General features: G+C 37.9%; 1 protein-coding gene across 1 annotated transcript in view; it reads right to left on the reverse strand.

Annotated features, from left to right (window-relative positions):
• Positions 1-421: 421 nt before the first annotated feature.
• The window catches only part of LOC126320020 (protein CFAP210), a 151,635-nt gene continuing 134,284 nt past the window's right edge, over positions 422-17,772 (reverse strand). The window contains exon 9 of the mRNA XM_049993746.1: positions 422-742. Coding sequence (XP_049849703.1) covers positions 608-742 — 135 coding nt within the window. The 3' untranslated portion in view covers positions 422-607. The remainder of the gene's footprint in view (positions 743-17,772) is intronic.

Genomic DNA, 17,772 nt, shown 5'->3' on the forward strand with positions numbered 1-17,772 from the left:
GAAAAGAGTCTACATCTACATCACCTACACTCAGCAAGCAACTGTGATGTGAATGCCAAAGGATACATCCCAATGTACCAGTTATTAGGGTTTCTTCCTTTTTCCATTCACATATGGAACACACTAAGAACGATTGTTTAAATGCCTCAGTGCATGCTTTAATTAATAATGCATTAAATAAAAATATTTTTTCTCACTCAAACAAAGCTAAATCCTTACATCAAAAGTCTGAAGAATTAACTGTAACAATGTGTTCTGCTCAGCGAATTACTATTACATGTACATCTGAGTCAACAAACAACTCTGTTTTCACCAACCATCATATACTTTTTAACTTCTGCAAGTAACCTGTTGTTATACACGTACCATGTCACTTTTAGCATTTATCTCAGCAAGAAAATTATTTCAGTTACAAAAGAAATTATGTTCATAAATGTTTAATAGGCATACAAATCAGTTTCACTAAATGATATAATGACAATACCACAAAATATTATTATTAATACCATGAAAACATACTCTTCATTTGAATGATTTAACGGGACAAATTTCAAAGTAATATATGCCAACTATTTTATATTTGCCAATGGCAACAGACTTAACTTTACTATACCATGGACTCATCCTTTAAAAATGTTTTTTGCTCTGGCTCAAAAGTGTACCGAGGTCCAAAAGGAACACGTGATCTTTGCAGCGGATCATCTCTCTGGATACTCACAAGTTGATTCTTCTTTTTATATGCCTAAAACATTGAAAAAGTACAAAACTTATTACCTCAATACAAAATGAGATAGTTCAAGATGAAATAATAATTAGAGGAATAGATTATTTCAGTTAGACAAAAGCTAAAGTTATACTCTAAGAAAGAAAGGGGGCGATAAAATACCTGGAATGAGTGACTGTGATATACAGTAAATAAACTGTTCAATGAAGAAAATTGAAGACAGCAAATGCACTATTTAACTGCCTATGCAAAGAATAAAGCATTTGAGGTTGTATATCATACCGTTGTCCAAATTAATCATTGGGCAAGCTTCAGCAGACTTTTGTGGGTAAACAACACTATTTGATATGTGCAAGGTGTTATTTTAGCCCACTTTTTTATTGGATAACCACCTAGTGATGCAATAGCATCATCTAGTCTATGGCAGTATCCTTGAGGAAAATGACCCCACAGTAGAGGCAGTTATTCTCTTCATATGCAGTGTCAGCAGTACATATGGCATACATTATTGGACTGAAGATTGCCCTTTGAATGAGGCACTGTTATATTCAGCATGAGCTCAACATCTCATTGGTCATTTGAATGCATGCCCATCAAATGTGAAGCAGCCTGCAGATACATTCGATGAAGTTATCAGGAATTTGAAGATTGTGTGGGAATTTGAAGATTATGTGTAGATTTTTATAAATTATCCCATACCACTAACATATCAAAGAGGAATACAGAGAGGAAATTGCAGTGCACAAACACAGCCATGATACCAGTTATTCACATAGCACAAGTACCCAATTCAGTTGAGTTTTTATAATACTTTCCAGAGTCTTTCTGATGGGCAGGGTTAGGCAAATTGCCACGTTAGACGCAAGAATATTTCCTCTACTTAAGTATAATTTGTGTGTAACAAATAGGTGTATAAGATTCCACACACTACATTTCTTCAAGGAGCATAGCAGTGTTGTAATATTTCTTATGGCAAATGTGTGAGCGTCAGACAACAGGTATCAGTAGCAGGGCAGTGTTATATGTTTTGATTGTTTGCAGTTGCAATTATTTAATAGAAATGGTGGTGAAGGGTCTATACAAAGTCTTCCTTCACCTTGACAGTAAATGAAATCACTAGAAAGGTAACAAATAATGTCTCTGATGCAAGCGTGTCCGCATAGTCTTCTGTCCACTCTGTAGCTGTGTCTCTAAAGTTGTGGGCACATTTCCTGTTTCTAAACTTCTTAACACTTTGCTATATGTCTTTCATGTCAGATCTATGATTGAACAAGGCACAAAACAACTTCTAAGATCTTCTTTACATTGTTTCAAGAAACGCTTAGCACTGGCATCAACAAATTTGCATTTTAGGTATTTTCTTCTATGATTTACTCTCTAAAGTGTCATAATACGGCTTTCCTTAAATGAATACAATATTAGACGCTTTTTATAGCTGCTGTGATCGACACTTTTCCTTCAAATGATTGCAGAAGTTGCTCTTTACATGTCCATGAACAAGGCATGTTTTTTTACATAAGTACTATTTTTTCTTCTAAACAAACTCAAGTGCATGCTTTAAAACCTTAATTTACTATTCAACATAAATTCTACCATCATTATGATGAAAAACAATTCTGAATTCCTTTTCATAAAATGTCACCTGATTTGCCAGTAATTGTTAAATGGCCATTTTGACATCATTTTCAATGTCATGTTGCTGACATCTTAATGTATGGAACAAGTGGTAATTACTAGATGTTACATCAGGTCTATACAGAGGGATATCAAGTAGTTCCCAAAGATAGAATGAGAAGAGATATTGTATTCATTTAGCCAAATGTGGACAGGGATTTACATTGAGCAAAAATTTGCAATACCTTTTGTTTTGGATTGCGTGACACAGTTTATTTACTGTCTAAAATGTGTCTCAGAATCAGTTGTTACATTTGGGCAAAAAAAACCACATCCAGCACCCCCCCCCCCCCCCCCTTATCCTAAACCATTGTGCAGAGTGAAATTTTTTACTGAAACTAAACTTTCTTTGGTGAATTTGAATGCTAACTGGGGTGCAAAAAACCAGTTGAGTTGCCAGTGCTTTGAATTTCTTCCTGTGTAATGAAAATCACAAACAGCTGTATGTAAGATTTTAATATGGGACCACAACCAGTTTTGTAGCTTAAAGCCACATCTTCAGGTGGATATCTGAATAAAAAAGAGGGAATATCCGTTAAAAAAAAACTATGTTACCCCAATCTCAAATGATGGGAATTAAAAATACATACACACATAAATTATATCATATGAGAACCAAATGTGCAGATGGATAGAAGACTCAACATGCCTTGTCCAGATAATAGTAATATGCCAAGTGAGAGCATATTGTCAAATTATAAGTAGGCTGAATGGTGCCATCAGTATTCCCCTGAAAACTGAACTGGAACCTATAACAAAACTGGACAGAATGTAAAAATGATTAAATGTACCTGCAAAAACCACACCCACCATGTTGACAATACTTACCAAAATTCAGGAATAAGTCTCATCACACCATATGAGCTCCAGCAACACCATGTCAGTACTGAGCTTGTGGGAATAGAATGGCACACTATCATAGCACGGTGCATGCACACTGGCTGGGCACATACAATGCCACTACAGTATAGCACAAGAATCACACATTATCACCCCACAATGCTCATGTTGAGTAACTTCTTTACAAAATCAAATTTGTTGAATCACGAAATGATGACTATCCATGTTACATAATTACCAATGGGTACAACCCCAAAAATTATTAACTTACAACATGGTGTAACTCAATTAACATCTGGACAATATAGAAGTGCAGCAACAAACTAATAATATAAAGTAATTACTGGTAGCTACCTTTTCCTGCCATCCCACCACTGACCTGCCCTAGGAAACAGTGGAGTCAGCACATAGGAACCATGAAATTAATTACTGTGGTTGGAGGATAGTTTCACCAGGTAAAAACTGTTTGTGTCAAGGCCCTATAGATCTCTACAAACTACTGTTAATGATATTATTAAAAACTGAAACAATAATAGGGACTGAAAATGCCAAAGAATAACAACATAATTGAAGAAAGCAAAAGCCAAATGTCAATAAGGGGATCTATCCTCCCACCACTGTAATTCAATTCATGATTCCTATGTAATGACTTGAATCCACTGCCACTTATTACATTATCTTTCTTGCCACCTTCAAATGCAAGTGGCTATTCCTAGTGTGGGTGAGAGGTGGGGAGAATTTTTTTAAATAACTGCCAGTAAAATGTTTTATGTTAGTAGGATGGCGTTACACTTGCTAGGTTGGTCAGATTTTTATTCATTTATACCATGTTACAAGTTAATAACTTGTGGTGCTGTGCCCAGTGGTAACTATGTAATGGTATGACTTGTCATCATTTGCTGATATAACAAGAAGTTACCCAATTTTCCCTGTAGCTACATGAGCATGTGGGGTGACATTACCTGTATCACAGTGGCATGGCGTATGCCTGGCCAATGTACATGCACCACACTTTGATAGTTTGCTGTGTATTCCCACAGGCTCAGTACTAACATGGTGTTGCTGGAGTTCATGTGGCATGATTGCTATTACACAAATCGACTTAAGAGACAAGAAATGTGCTAATTTTGAGATGGAATGTGGTGTGATTGCTATGACACAAATTGACTTAAGAGATGAAAAATGTGCTAATTTTGAGATGGAATCTATATATCAGCAGTGTTGACAGTGTTTTACATCTGTAGTTCAATGAACTCTGTGCTACATGCACTTGAGAATTAATGGATTTGTGGCAGCGAAAGAAAGTGACAAGATTAAACTCCAAGTTGTTGTACCACCCATACATGTCACTAGATTTTGGTCTGATGACAGATTCCTCTTCAGGCAGTTAGGAGCCTGCCTATTCCAGACGAGGATGATAGAAGGAAAGTCAACATTCTGACCAACAGCATTTGCTAGCAGAACATTGTTGCCCTGTGAAAGGTTGAACACTATGACATACAAGAGGAAGTGCTCACAGTGATCTGAGCTTTCCACAAGTTCATTTACTATCTGAAGACAACATAATGGTGTATTTGGCAACCAAGCTCTAACATTCTTGCAAACTTGTAAGTTAATGCAGTCCAGACTGTCAGGATGGATTTTGGCACTGTAAGTATACAAGTATAAAATTGAATACATACGCAGAAAGGAGAACATAGTAGCTGCTGCCCTATTGAGACTTCGCAAAGGATTAAATCTGGAAACAGCTGTGGATGAGCAAATGGGTGACACCCCTATCTTGTTTATGAATGATCAGGTACACAGGTGATACTACCTGGAATTTTTCGGGAGTGTGGCTATAGTGCAAGAACAAATGACTGTTGGTCAAAGGTTTGTCAGTCTCTGCAACACCAACAAGAGCATGGACTGCACAAGTTTTGCAAGATCATAAAGCAGTATTATTCATCGTAACAGTGAGAATGTAAAAGAATAATGTGTGTGCATTTCTCAAGGATACAAAAAACAACTCATTTGTTATATTCATCACATTTGGCGCCATTTTGGTATATGCAAGTGTGCCAATAAGATTAGAACCTATTGCTACTTTCCTGAGATCAGAAAGAAAGTGCTGAAAGAAATCAAATCTACTCAAGTATGTCAGAAAATGAAACCACATAATCAAGGGAGTAAAAGATAATTACACTTACACTCCATAATACAGGACAAGTCCCTGGCCATAATGTGTGTGGATGTCTGTGGGCCAGTATCCAGGGACTGAACTAGATGTAGGTACATCATAGCATTCCTTGATGTACTTACAAAGTATGTCATGGTGTACCCACTGAAACCAGCAACTTATACCTCCTATTTTAAAATGACTGTTCAACACCCTCATGCTGCAAGCTGAGAAACAACACGCAGTACTTTTGGACAATGCAGCAACCTTCACATGTTTTGCTTGGAGGCACGCACTCGCAAGAGCAGGTATCAACCATGTACTAATGTCCATGTACCACCCCAATGGAAGCCCAGTTGAGAGAGTCATCTGGGGATTAAGATTTATGTGTGCATACTACCACAACAGGCAGACAAAATGGACTGACTACTTGGCAAAGCTCAAAGAAGTTATGAACCACTTACCAAGTATGGCAACACAGTTCACACTATTGGGGTCAATGTTCCGGCAAGAAGAGAGGAATGAGTGAGTGCAAAAGATACCAGTTGAGAAACTCAGTGGGAGTAGAAAGTGAGACAAGCATTAGCCAACCTGACTGACAAGCTCAAGTTCAGAAACTGGCATATGATAAACGGAGATTGCAGTTGCAAACGTATAATGTGAGTCAGCAAGTACTCTTGCAGACCCATTTGAAATCTTCACTCATGAAGAGAAGAATTAAGAAATTGCAACTGTTGTATGTTTGTACTAAGAATTCCATATCCTGTAGCTAACTTATTAGGGTATCCAGGAATGGATCAGATAAAAGGTTTCTACCCACATCAGGGTATAACACAATGTTTCTGCTGAGGAGAGGAATCTCAGATGAAGTATAAACATGAAGATATTTGCCTGTAAACAGTAGATTTAGGTACCTGTTTTATGTGTTATTTCTTTGTAGTATGTGAGTTTATTGTTGTATACTCAGGTGTTAAAGAAACATGAGGATAATTTCTGATTTGAGTGTATTTACGTAAGTATATGTACTAATCCAGACAAATTTTCCTATAGAGATGAGAGTTTATTATTATATGCTTTATTTCAGTTAGTGATTGATGATTTCTATATATAACTAACTGTAGGTTGCAGTAGGTACTGGGAGATGAAGAATATTTCAGTTAGTGATTGATGATTTCTATATGTAACTGTAGGTTGCAGTAGGTACTGGGAGATGAAGAAACTTGCACAGGATAGGATAGCATGGAGAGCTGCATCAAACCAGTCTCAGGACTGAAGACCACAACAACAACAACAGTGTTAAGTTTCTGTTTCTGAGCAAAGATCATCAAATCAGTTATGCTCAGTAATGTGTCAAACAACTTCAATTCCATGGACTCTAGACAACATGTAATAGAAGTGTGATAATTGTGTGCCACAACTGTGGCATGTAATGAATTTAGCTCATGTTTTAACCACTATGATTCACTACATTGCATTAGTGGAGTAATTGGTGCAGGGGATTATAGTGGAGACTGTGAGCTGAAATATTGTGCTGTGAGTATTTCTATGTATTTGACCATTTGGCTCATACTTATCCAAGAGATAAATGATTGTGCTCAATAAAATTTTCCAGCTCAGAATACATAATTGAAAACCAATGGAAGATGGGAGAGAGTAATGTTTTTTTTTTAATGATAGTACTACAATCATCAATATTGAGGATGGACGTTATGATAGAAACAACTATGAACTTCTAGTGAAGCAGGGGCAGTGTATTTAGTGATGATGTGAACCTCCAATTCAAATATAAAGTAACATAAATTAAAAGAAAGCACACATCATTGAAATGCTTGAACTGTGAATGTTGTTGTTGTTGTTGTTGTTGTGGCAACCTACATCCTTCTGAATACGCCAGTCTAATGCGGAAGACCTTGGATGAGGTGTTAATTGTTGTGATTAGTGGGAAGGTGTGTGAGTACCATAGATTCTGCAAATAATCTGTGACATTTGTGCAGAAAACTGTCTGGTACTGATAATGGGGAAGTGACAGTGTAAAACCTGAATTATCTTCTGACAATCTTCATTTGTAAATTATGTTTCAAATTTGGAAGGTTTGGAGGGGCTGCACTCACACAAGTGTGGACTAATCCGTTTCCTTTTCAGGAACTGATTCTCTGATTTTGTCTAATATATGTTTGTTGATCTCACATACCCCACCCCATAAAATTCCAAGATTTTATGATTAACCCATTTCCTGTTCCATCTCACTTGCTTCTCCACGAAGAAGGACTTTCCTTCATACACCTTCTACACCTTGAGATCTTCACCTTCCCTTCCCAATGTCACGCTGTTTCACCAATGGCGCCTCCAAGTTCCATATGTTAATGGACACTGACAAATGCTATAAAGACTTATCTGATTATGCAAAAATACCAATATGTTTGTAACAGTGATTTCAAGGTTACTACTCTTTCTATTTAATACCTGCATGGCTTATCAATCATTTAAACTTATCCTGTAAATTCCTATGATGGTGACTGGTTTGGAGTCAGACAAGCAGGAGGTTGCTGGATCTTTCTCTGGGTTTTCCCGTGAGACATGCCCAAATGGGGAGACACTAAAGTTAAATTGCCATGGCAAAACTGGTTGTTCTGGACCAGTCACCCTTACTGCGTGCTAGCTTGTTGTCTAATGCTACCTTTAGTGATTGTCTCTGCTGCTGTTGTGTTATTCACAGAATTTGGTAATGAGTACATTGCCTGCTTGTCTTTAGTTGTTCTTGCTGGTAGAAGAATTTAGCTAACATGTGGGGCAGCATGTAATGATGCAAATCAACTTAAGAGATGAGAAAAGTGCTGATTTTGAAATGGATTGTGTATATCAGCTGTGCTGACAGTGTTTTACAGCACAGACTCTAGTTCAACAAACTCTGCACTGTGTGCCCTTGAGAATTAACATTTTGGCGCCAGCAAAAGAAAGTGATTGTGACAACAAGCTCTGTGTAGGTGATGCTATTCTTTGGTGATATAGCACCCTTGACACTGGATTAATAATGCTTTTTATTATGACATGAGATACTGGAATAGAACGGCATGTTGTCAGAGCAGATCTAATTGTATTATTGCACAGCAGCCACTATGGAATTACTTAGAGAATTAGGTTTATTTAAATGCTAAGGCATATCATCTTTTGAACAGAAATAAAAAAAGTTGTTGTTTTGTTAAAGAGAACCATTGCGTAAATTAATATTATTCAAAGATAAGTAATTTCATCATTTTAACAACTTTGGAAATTTGTGCTTCAACCTTACATATACTCTCAATCAGACATTCATATCTAAAACAGACTTTCTGAGTGTTAATCTGAGCTTACATGTGGTCTTGTTCCATCACAATATGCCATCTTTCCACTGGAACTGTAATTTTCTCCACTAAAAACTGAGACAACTACATTGATACATCCAAGAGTGTGCTATGAGTGTAGGTGGCTATGCATGTCTAATGAGCAAAATAAATGTAAATAAGCTTTTCAGGACAGTGGAATGCAACAGTACTTGTGTGGAGGGCAGAGGCTACAGCTTCATATTGTTATCATTTGTTCATTTATGGTGACTGTATGATCCTACATCATACAAGTAAACTTATTAAACATAGGCATAACTGGACAGTCCTGAAAGCTTATACCCACTTAAAGGAACTCTTAATTAAGGGGAAAAAACTTCTTTATGAAGCACATTAACATTTAACTTGGCTTTTGGCTTTCAGGAAATGGTCATTCCTTCAAATTTAATATTCATACATGAATACCTTAATGTCGTACCATTTGTGTTTGATTTTATTTAATTATTGATATCAATTAATTGTTGGCTCCTAACATTGGGCAATCTCATTAGTCATCTGTTCGTCACTTCATGTCCAACAGCAGAGAGAAGAATTCACAGTTCACTACATTTTTGGCACCCAAAATGGGGCGACCTCACTGATTATGTTCACGGTATCTGATGCCACAAAATAATTTCTTGAGTTCACAATATTTTGGCACCCAATGTTAGGTGACCTCATGGGTAACGTTCATGGTACCTGATGTCACAAAATAATTTCACGAGTTCACTACAATATGTGTGCAGATCAGTGATTACAGCTGTTGTCATCTGTGGCAAGTGTCTATAGAATACTCATGATGAAGATGCAGAAGAAAGAGCAACACTTGGTCACCAGGCATGTTGAAACAAACACTGTGATTCACATTCACAGTAACCTGATTGAATGAGCCAAAGTCATGGTACAAAGAACACCCAAAATACATCACAGTACCATCTTTGACATGAGCTACACGAGACACACAGGGCCATCAGTGCACTGCTGTGAGCAATGACCTTTTGTGAGGTGCGCGGTTCCAAACATGGTTCTCTTCACAGAGTTCACTAGGCAATAGAGTGAGATGGACCTGCAATTAGTGACAGCAGAAATTCCTGTCTGGTTTGAAATTGATAACTAATAAGAAGATGTGACTTTTTTCTCTGGTCATTGTCAGTTAGGATATTTCTACGACCACTGTTTTTGTACCATTTTACATGACTGCAAATGGCACATCATTACTTGTAGACATGTTTGTCAGTCCACATAAATACATCAACAAATAAGCCAGCTTCATTTATGGCATTATCATGGGCACAACCACCATCTTACTGCACTGATTCCATACAACTGACTTGCACAAACATGTCACTTCACCGCCATGATTATCTCAGCAGCAGATGGTTACATCAACAGTGGGTTCTGTTAAGGGGGTGACTAATGTCACACTACACATTTGCAAGTTAGCCTGCTACCATGTTGGTCTCCTCTCCCACAGTCATTTCATAGCAGTGGTTCACAGTATCTCAAAGTTGCAACCCCACCACTATTTGCAGTGCTGGTGAATGCATATAGTGGTGATCACATTGCACTGTACAATGTATGTTCTGTATGTGCACTCAGATTTGACTGCTAGTAAGAGGGGATGTAATGTAGGCCTCTCAAAACTGCCTTTATTTATGAACCTTCTAGTAATAAGATTTTGTGAATTACACTCAATTACTGAGCCACTCTCCTTTCTACTCACAACTGCAGCTGGTACAATTAAAATAAGGGGTATTATGACATGTTGGAACAGTGATATATGATGACCTCTGGCATATCATTCATGAATGATAGCATATGTTGGTAATTTTTTTTGCATATTATATCACTTCCTTGGAAAACAACGTGATGCCAACAACAAGGGCAGTTGACTGGGCATTTAACACTTTGGGCCCTGAGCCATAGCGCATGAAGCTCTACCACAAGGCCTAGTTGTTTTTAGTGTATTTCAATTTACTACAACTCTTATATGGTTTTTGTTATAGTAATGACATTACCCTTATTGAAAAGCCTAAACTTTATAGTATTGTTTTTGAAAAGAGGAAAAATTGATCAAGGATATATTTACTTAATGCTCAGAAAGAAAACTACATTATTTTACAAGAATTTTAATAATTATTTATACTGCTTGTTTTATATGCGGTAACCTCCTCTGGCTTTATTTTAAGATGCAATTTTGGTCTTTGTATGATAAATTTTGAAACACGGTTGTTTGCACAATGCCACTTCGCATTCACTACACTGGTAGCTTGTGTCTTTGCACCACACTTTCCCAGTAAGCTTTCTACCTCTCTGAAAACACACTACACATTGTTTTTGCTTCTGTTTCTAGCCTATTTCTGTCTCAGTTTTTTCCAGAAAATGGTTTCCAGTTGATAGTCTGGAGAGGCCCGATGTACCAAGTTGTGTTTCGAGATCTTTACTGTCTGCAAGACCTGCACAGATAGTTGTCATAAACTGTGATGATGTGAGGCATTTTCCAGTTACCTTGTTGTACAATATACTTGAATTTATTATCACCATTAGTATTGTGTGGAATGACAACTTTCTCCACCACTTCACAGTTCGATGCTCAAATTCCCCGAATGATAGTCATTGGTCTGATAAGTCAACACCCAACTTGTTTTTATTATAGTCCACCACACAGGCTGGTTTTGACTTCTCTCTGCCTCTCTTATCAATAAGCATCACAATCTCAGCAGTGTTTCTTGTGCTTATCATGTGTACATTTCTTTTGTCCTTCCAACAGAATTCCAAGATATTTCCTTTACCCCTAAAAATCAGTTCACCTCGCTGAAGTTTCCGATCTTTTATAGCAGAAGGTAATCCCTGTCTAGATTTTCTTGTAGTTCCCACAAGAGCAGTTTTTGCAGCTTCCAGTTCTGAAGCAAGGACTAGACTGGTGTAGAATATGTCTGTAAACGAAGTGTAATCTTTTCCAGGTAGATTCCCAAGCAATGTCTTCACTAGTGTCACTGTGTCAGACCTCTCACTTGCATAAACAGAAAAATTCCAGACATAACTTGTCTCTGGCTCTGACAACATGAACCATTTTATACCATATTAATTTGGCTTTTGTGGCATATACTGCTAGAAAAACACACACGGCCACGAAATTTGCACATGCCTTCATCAATTGTAATGTTTTGAGAGGGTGTATATGCTCGCTGGAAATGAGCAGACACCACATCCAGGAGGGGTCTCACCTTGTGCAGCAGGTCATAGCCAGCTTCTTCCGTTTTCTTAGAAACTGAATTGGCACTGATGTGAAAGTTTCTCAAAATAGAAAAAAACCTATCACGGCTCAGGATGTTTGTTTGAACAGAAATTACATAACAACAGGATTCTTGGACCAGTGCTCTCGTATACGGGGTCTCACACTTACACACATATGGACTACAATTGCCACAAACTTTCTGATTTCTAAGAGAGTAACTCCTTTCCACTTTGATAGTGAGCAGGTAGGGGACAGGGACTTTGTGCTTCATAATTTCCTTATGCTTTGTTGTGCATGCAGATTAGTTTGCTGCTTTATATGATTCATCATACTGTCTGTAAGGAAGAACAAAAAGAAGTCTAGTGATGTGCTATTGTGGTCTTAACTGGTAAGTTGCACTTTCCAGAGTGTCCTCAGAATGGACAGATATTTGGCGCATGATCAGTAGTCGTCCAGCCTTTCTCAGAATCGGTACGGCACGAAGTTCTCGGTCTGACACTCACCCCTGGTTGCCCACGCACTTCAGGTGTGTTATCAGCAGGAACAATGGCAATACATGCTTCTGAATAACTTGGACACTCGCCCTCCTTGTCTCAATCTACCATAAAAGCAGAATTTGCAAATAAAATCACTTACTACAGTAATTATGTATTGAAAGCTCTTTCAATTGAAATCTGGATAAAAATACTGCATATTTTGTTATCTGCATTCCTTACCTGAAGAATCAGAATCTTCTTCTTGAATATAATCTACGTCATCATCAGAATCAAGCAAATCATCATCCACCCGAAAAACCAACATCTTCAAACTCATGCAATAACTCTCGAGTGATTTCATCATCCTTCAAACCACGTTTCACCATGACGATGCAACTGAGTGCATGCGCGGCAGAAGATTCTCACTTGCAAAGCCTCACAAAAAAAGGAGTGGTTCTCCCTTGTCCAGCATGCCTGCACCATCTATCATCAAATACGTCAAAGCCTCTGACGTGTCTCTCAGACCATTGGGAGCCCGACGAACACATAAAGGAAGGAAGGGGAAGGTTGAGCACAGACTCCCATAAAATTACGGGCGTCAGATTTTCGGGCTGGTCAGGCGTGCCCATATTTTTATGGGCATCGGCTCATAAGTGTTAATTCTATCATATGACTATAGTCATCCATTGTACGTTTTCATGCAGTACAGACTTCAAAAGTGAAAAATTGAGGAAAATGCAGAATTGAGGAAAATGTCAAAACCGCCCAAAATATGAGCAAAAACACTTGTACTTGACATTCATGATTAAAAATCTGAATCCTCTCCAATAGTTTGAATAAAATCTGTATAAGTGAAGGAAATTAAATATACAATACAATCTTTATACAATAATTTGTCACAAGGATTTCATCAATAATTAAAAAATCACAGATGTGTAACAGCAAGTAAAACTCATAAAAAAGTTGAAATTGATATCAGAGTACAAGGTATACAAGCTACTTTCCAATATGCTACAATATTTTTGGGAGATCATCCTTTGTTCTCAACCAGGAAAAAGCAAAAAATGATGAACATGTTCAATTAAACCAAAAATGGTGGCTAAGTGGTTACACCATAACCATAAATGTGGACAACTGCTTAATTTCACCACCATTGCTGTTATTGTTGTATGCTTTTCTTACGAGCCCCACCTGAATGCACACCACTGTTAAAGTGTTGTTATAGGCTTGATGAGAGCAACAGAGATGTGAAAAAATGAGTTTACTTCCTCAGTTCGTGTTTCAAGCTTATTAAAAGTCAGCTCAGTTTGATGATGTTTAGTTTGTGGGATGCTCAACTGCGCAGTAATCAGTGCCTGTACAAAATCCAAATTTTTACACAGTCAAATTTGTACTCAGTCCAATCTAGCTACTGTCATGAATTATGATGATGATAAAATGATGAGGACAACACGAAAACCCAGTCCCCGGGCAGAGAAAACCCCCAACCCAGCCGGTAATCGAACCTAGGACCCCGTGATAAAGAGGCAGCAACGCTAGCCACTAGACCACAAGCTGCGGATGTCAGCTCGGTGAATCTATTTAGACTACATAAAATGTAAAGTTGAAAGACTCAGGTGCTACAGTTTTGCTTCATGTCCTCTGTCTCTACTGCCACTCTTTACAATATACAGTGTATGGTGCAAAGTATATACATGAATAGTGTATGTAATTGTTGCAACTGTATCGTGTCAGATTTGAACAGAAAAGTCTTTAAAACATGCTATCACAAAACTCTTGTTCTATTTCCATGTGACATCTCTGTCATAGCAAATCATTTGCATGAAAATTATATATTTAGAAGTTACCACGGCCCCAACATTTTGATGAGTACCTTTGCCTGAACTTGCTTCGTGAAAAACACACAGTACTTACAGAAAGCATCATCATCCTCTTTGGAACAGTATACTAACCAAAGATATTTCTCCATCCAACTTCGACTAAACTTACAATATTGGTCACATTGCAAACTGAGGGGAAATTTATAAGTTGTGTTGGGCTCAAAACGGTTTTGGAAATATTGAAGCTTAATGTGGGTCATCAACTTTTTCATTAGTTGATAGCAAAAAATCACTTGTGTTGTACTTACAGCCTGTTGATGGGTCATCAGAGCTTGGTGTGTCAGTGTAAGATGTGGATTTTGTGTAAGTACCCAACAAAGATGAATCTGAATTAGCAACAATGCTTCTATTGTTTGAAAACAGAATTTGTAGCAACTGTGGTGGATCATCCATTTTCCCAACCTTAGAGAAAATAATTTGTTATAGTAATAGAGTTTTGCAGGAGTACATGTCAGTGAATGAGTCAGCAACTGAAATTGAGGGTAAAAGAGCAAAAGCTGTAATGCTTAACACTGTCCTCAAATAATCCTTTACAAAGGACAAACCAGGACAATTGCCCAAATTTAATCCTTGTACCAATGAAACAATGAATGAAGTCAGTGTAAGTGTCAGTGGTGTTAAAAAACAACTGAAATCATTAAAACTAAACAAAGCTCCAAGGCCCAGTGGAATCCCTACCAGATTTTTGCATTATTACATTATTATGATTATTTTTAGCACTTCAAAAATGCTTTCCATGCACCTGCACTTCAGTCATTGAAGAGCTGCTCCCCCTCTCCACACATCCAGTAGGTGAGCTCATTTTACGTGTGTTAGTGTGGTGTGATGACTGCGCTGGCTGCGATGACTTAAAACAAATCTCCAGCCAATAGGACTTCACATGACACAAACAGGCAACATTTCCTTGATTATGACTGAGCATATTCTTCAAGACTCAGTGTTTGAATTTAAAAGGTTGACGATTGACATTGTTGCTGAATACAGTACATCAGAAATATATCCAAAAAGATGAGACTGAGTTATAAGTGGGACAAGAAAAGGTGATTGCTGGGCCCCTTTCTCACGTATTGGCTCGGTCTGGAATACATTTTGTCGACTGTGTTATTTTTCCAGTACCATTGCAAGCTAGCATGGTGAAGCTAAATGTCGCAAGCTGTGTTGGCAAAACCAATCATGGATTACACCAGCAGTTTCTCTCTCAAGTCTCCGCTCTCCACAATGGAATAAAATACCCCCTTAACTCTGCCACCACCCATGTTGTGAACCCTTTGTCTTTCATGCCACTTATAAGTTGTTCAATCACATCAAATGTCAATAGGAAGAAAATGGGATGATGTCAAGTGAGACGTCAAGTAAGAACTTAGAATCAAGGTAAACCTTACGAGGAAAAAATGTAGAATTGGGGAATTTTTAGCTTTGATATTAAGAGGGTTTTCACAGGGGAATTTGCAATGTACAATCATGTAAAATGTAAAACCAGAGAACATAAAATTTAAGTTCCACTGTAACTGTTTCCTGCATTACGCATTTGCTAACTATCTTGAGCACTGCAGCTATTTTCAATTCTGTATCACACCTGATCTCGCCAATATTTCAAATGTGGTCTTCAGTCCTGAGACTGGTTTGATGCAGCTCTCCATGCTAATCTATCCTGTACAAGCTCCTTCGTCTCCCAGTACCTACTACAAAATACATCCTTCTGAATCTGCTTAGTGTATTCATCTCTTGGTCTCCCTCTACGATTTTTACCCTCCATGCTGCCCTCCAATGCTAAATTTGTGATCCCTTGATGCCTGAGGACATGTCCTACCAACTGATCCCTTCTTCTAGTCAAGTTGTGCTACAAACTCCTCTTCTCCTCAATCCTATTCAATACCTCCTCTTTAGTTATGTGATCTACCCACCTAATCTTCAGCATTCTTCTGTAGCACCACATTTCGAAAGCTTCTATACTCTTCTTGTCCAAACTATTTATTGTCCATGATTCACTTCCATACATGGCTACACTCCATACAAATACTTTCAGAAACGACTTCCTGACACTTAAATCTATACTCGATGTTAACAAATTTCTCTTCTTCAGAAACGTTTTCCTTGCCTACATTTTATATCCTCTCTACTTTGACCATCATCAGTTATTTTTCTCCCCAAATAGCAAAACTCCTTTACTACTTTAAGTGTCTCATTTCCTAATCTAATTCCCTCAGCATCACCTGACTTAATTTGACTACATTCCATTATCCTCGTTTTGCTTTTGTTGATTTTCATCTTATATCCTCCCTTCAAGACACTGTCCATTCCATTCAACTGCTCTTGCAAGTCCTATGCTGTCTCTGACAGGATTACAATGTCATCGGCGAACCTCAAAGTTTTTATTTCTTCTCATGGATTTTAATACCTACTCCAAATTTTTCTTTTGTTTCTTTTACTGCTTGCTCAATATACAGATTGAATAACATCGGGGAGAGGCTACAACCCTGTCTCGCTCCCTTCCCAACCACTGCTTCCCTTTCATGCCCCTCGACTCTTATAAATGCCATCTGGTTTCTGTACAATTCGTAAATAGCCTTTCGCTCCCTGTATTTTACCCTGCCACCTTTAGAATTTGAAAGAGAGTATTCCAGTCAACATTTCAAAAGTTTTCTCTAAGTCTACAAATGCTAGAAATGTAGGTTTGCCTTTCCTTAATCTTTCTTCTAAGATAAGTCGTATGGTCAGTATTGCCTCATGTGTTTCAACATTTCTATGGAATCCAAACTGATCTTCCCCAAGGTTGGCTTCTACCAGTTTTTCCATTCATCTCTAAAGAATTCGTGTTAGTATTTTGCAGCTGTGACCTATTAAACTGATAGTTTGGTAATTTTCACATCTGTCAACACCTGCCTTCTTTGGGATTGGAATTATTATATTCTTTCCATAATATTGTCCTCAAGTACATCGCCCTTGTATAGACCCTGTACATACTCATTCCACCTTTCTGCTTTCCCTTCTTTGCTTAGAACTGGGTTTCCATCTGAGCTCTTGATATTCATGCAAGTGGCTCTCTTTCCTCCAAAGGTCTCTTTAATTTTCCTGTAGGCTGTATCTATCTTACCCCTAGTGAGATAAGCCTCCACATCCTTACATTTGTCCTCTAGCCATGCCTGCTTAGCCATTTTGCACTTCCTGTTGATTTCATTTTTGAGACGTTTGTATTCCTTTTTGCCTGCTTCATTTACTGCATTTTTATATTTTCTCCTTTCATCAATTAAATTCAGCATTTCTTCTGTCACCCAAGGATTTCTACTAGCCCTCGTCTTTTTACCTACTTGATCCTCTGCTGCCTTCACTACTTCATCACTCAGAGCTACCCATTCTTCTTCTACTGTATTTCTTTCCCCCATTCCTGGCAATTGTTCCCTTATGCTCTCCCTGAAATTCTGT

This window comes from Schistocerca gregaria, chromosome 2 (genome assembly GCF_023897955.1).
Source record: "Schistocerca gregaria isolate iqSchGreg1 chromosome 2, iqSchGreg1.2, whole genome shotgun sequence".
Lineage (NCBI taxonomy): Eukaryota > Metazoa > Arthropoda > Insecta > Orthoptera > Acrididae > Schistocerca > Schistocerca gregaria.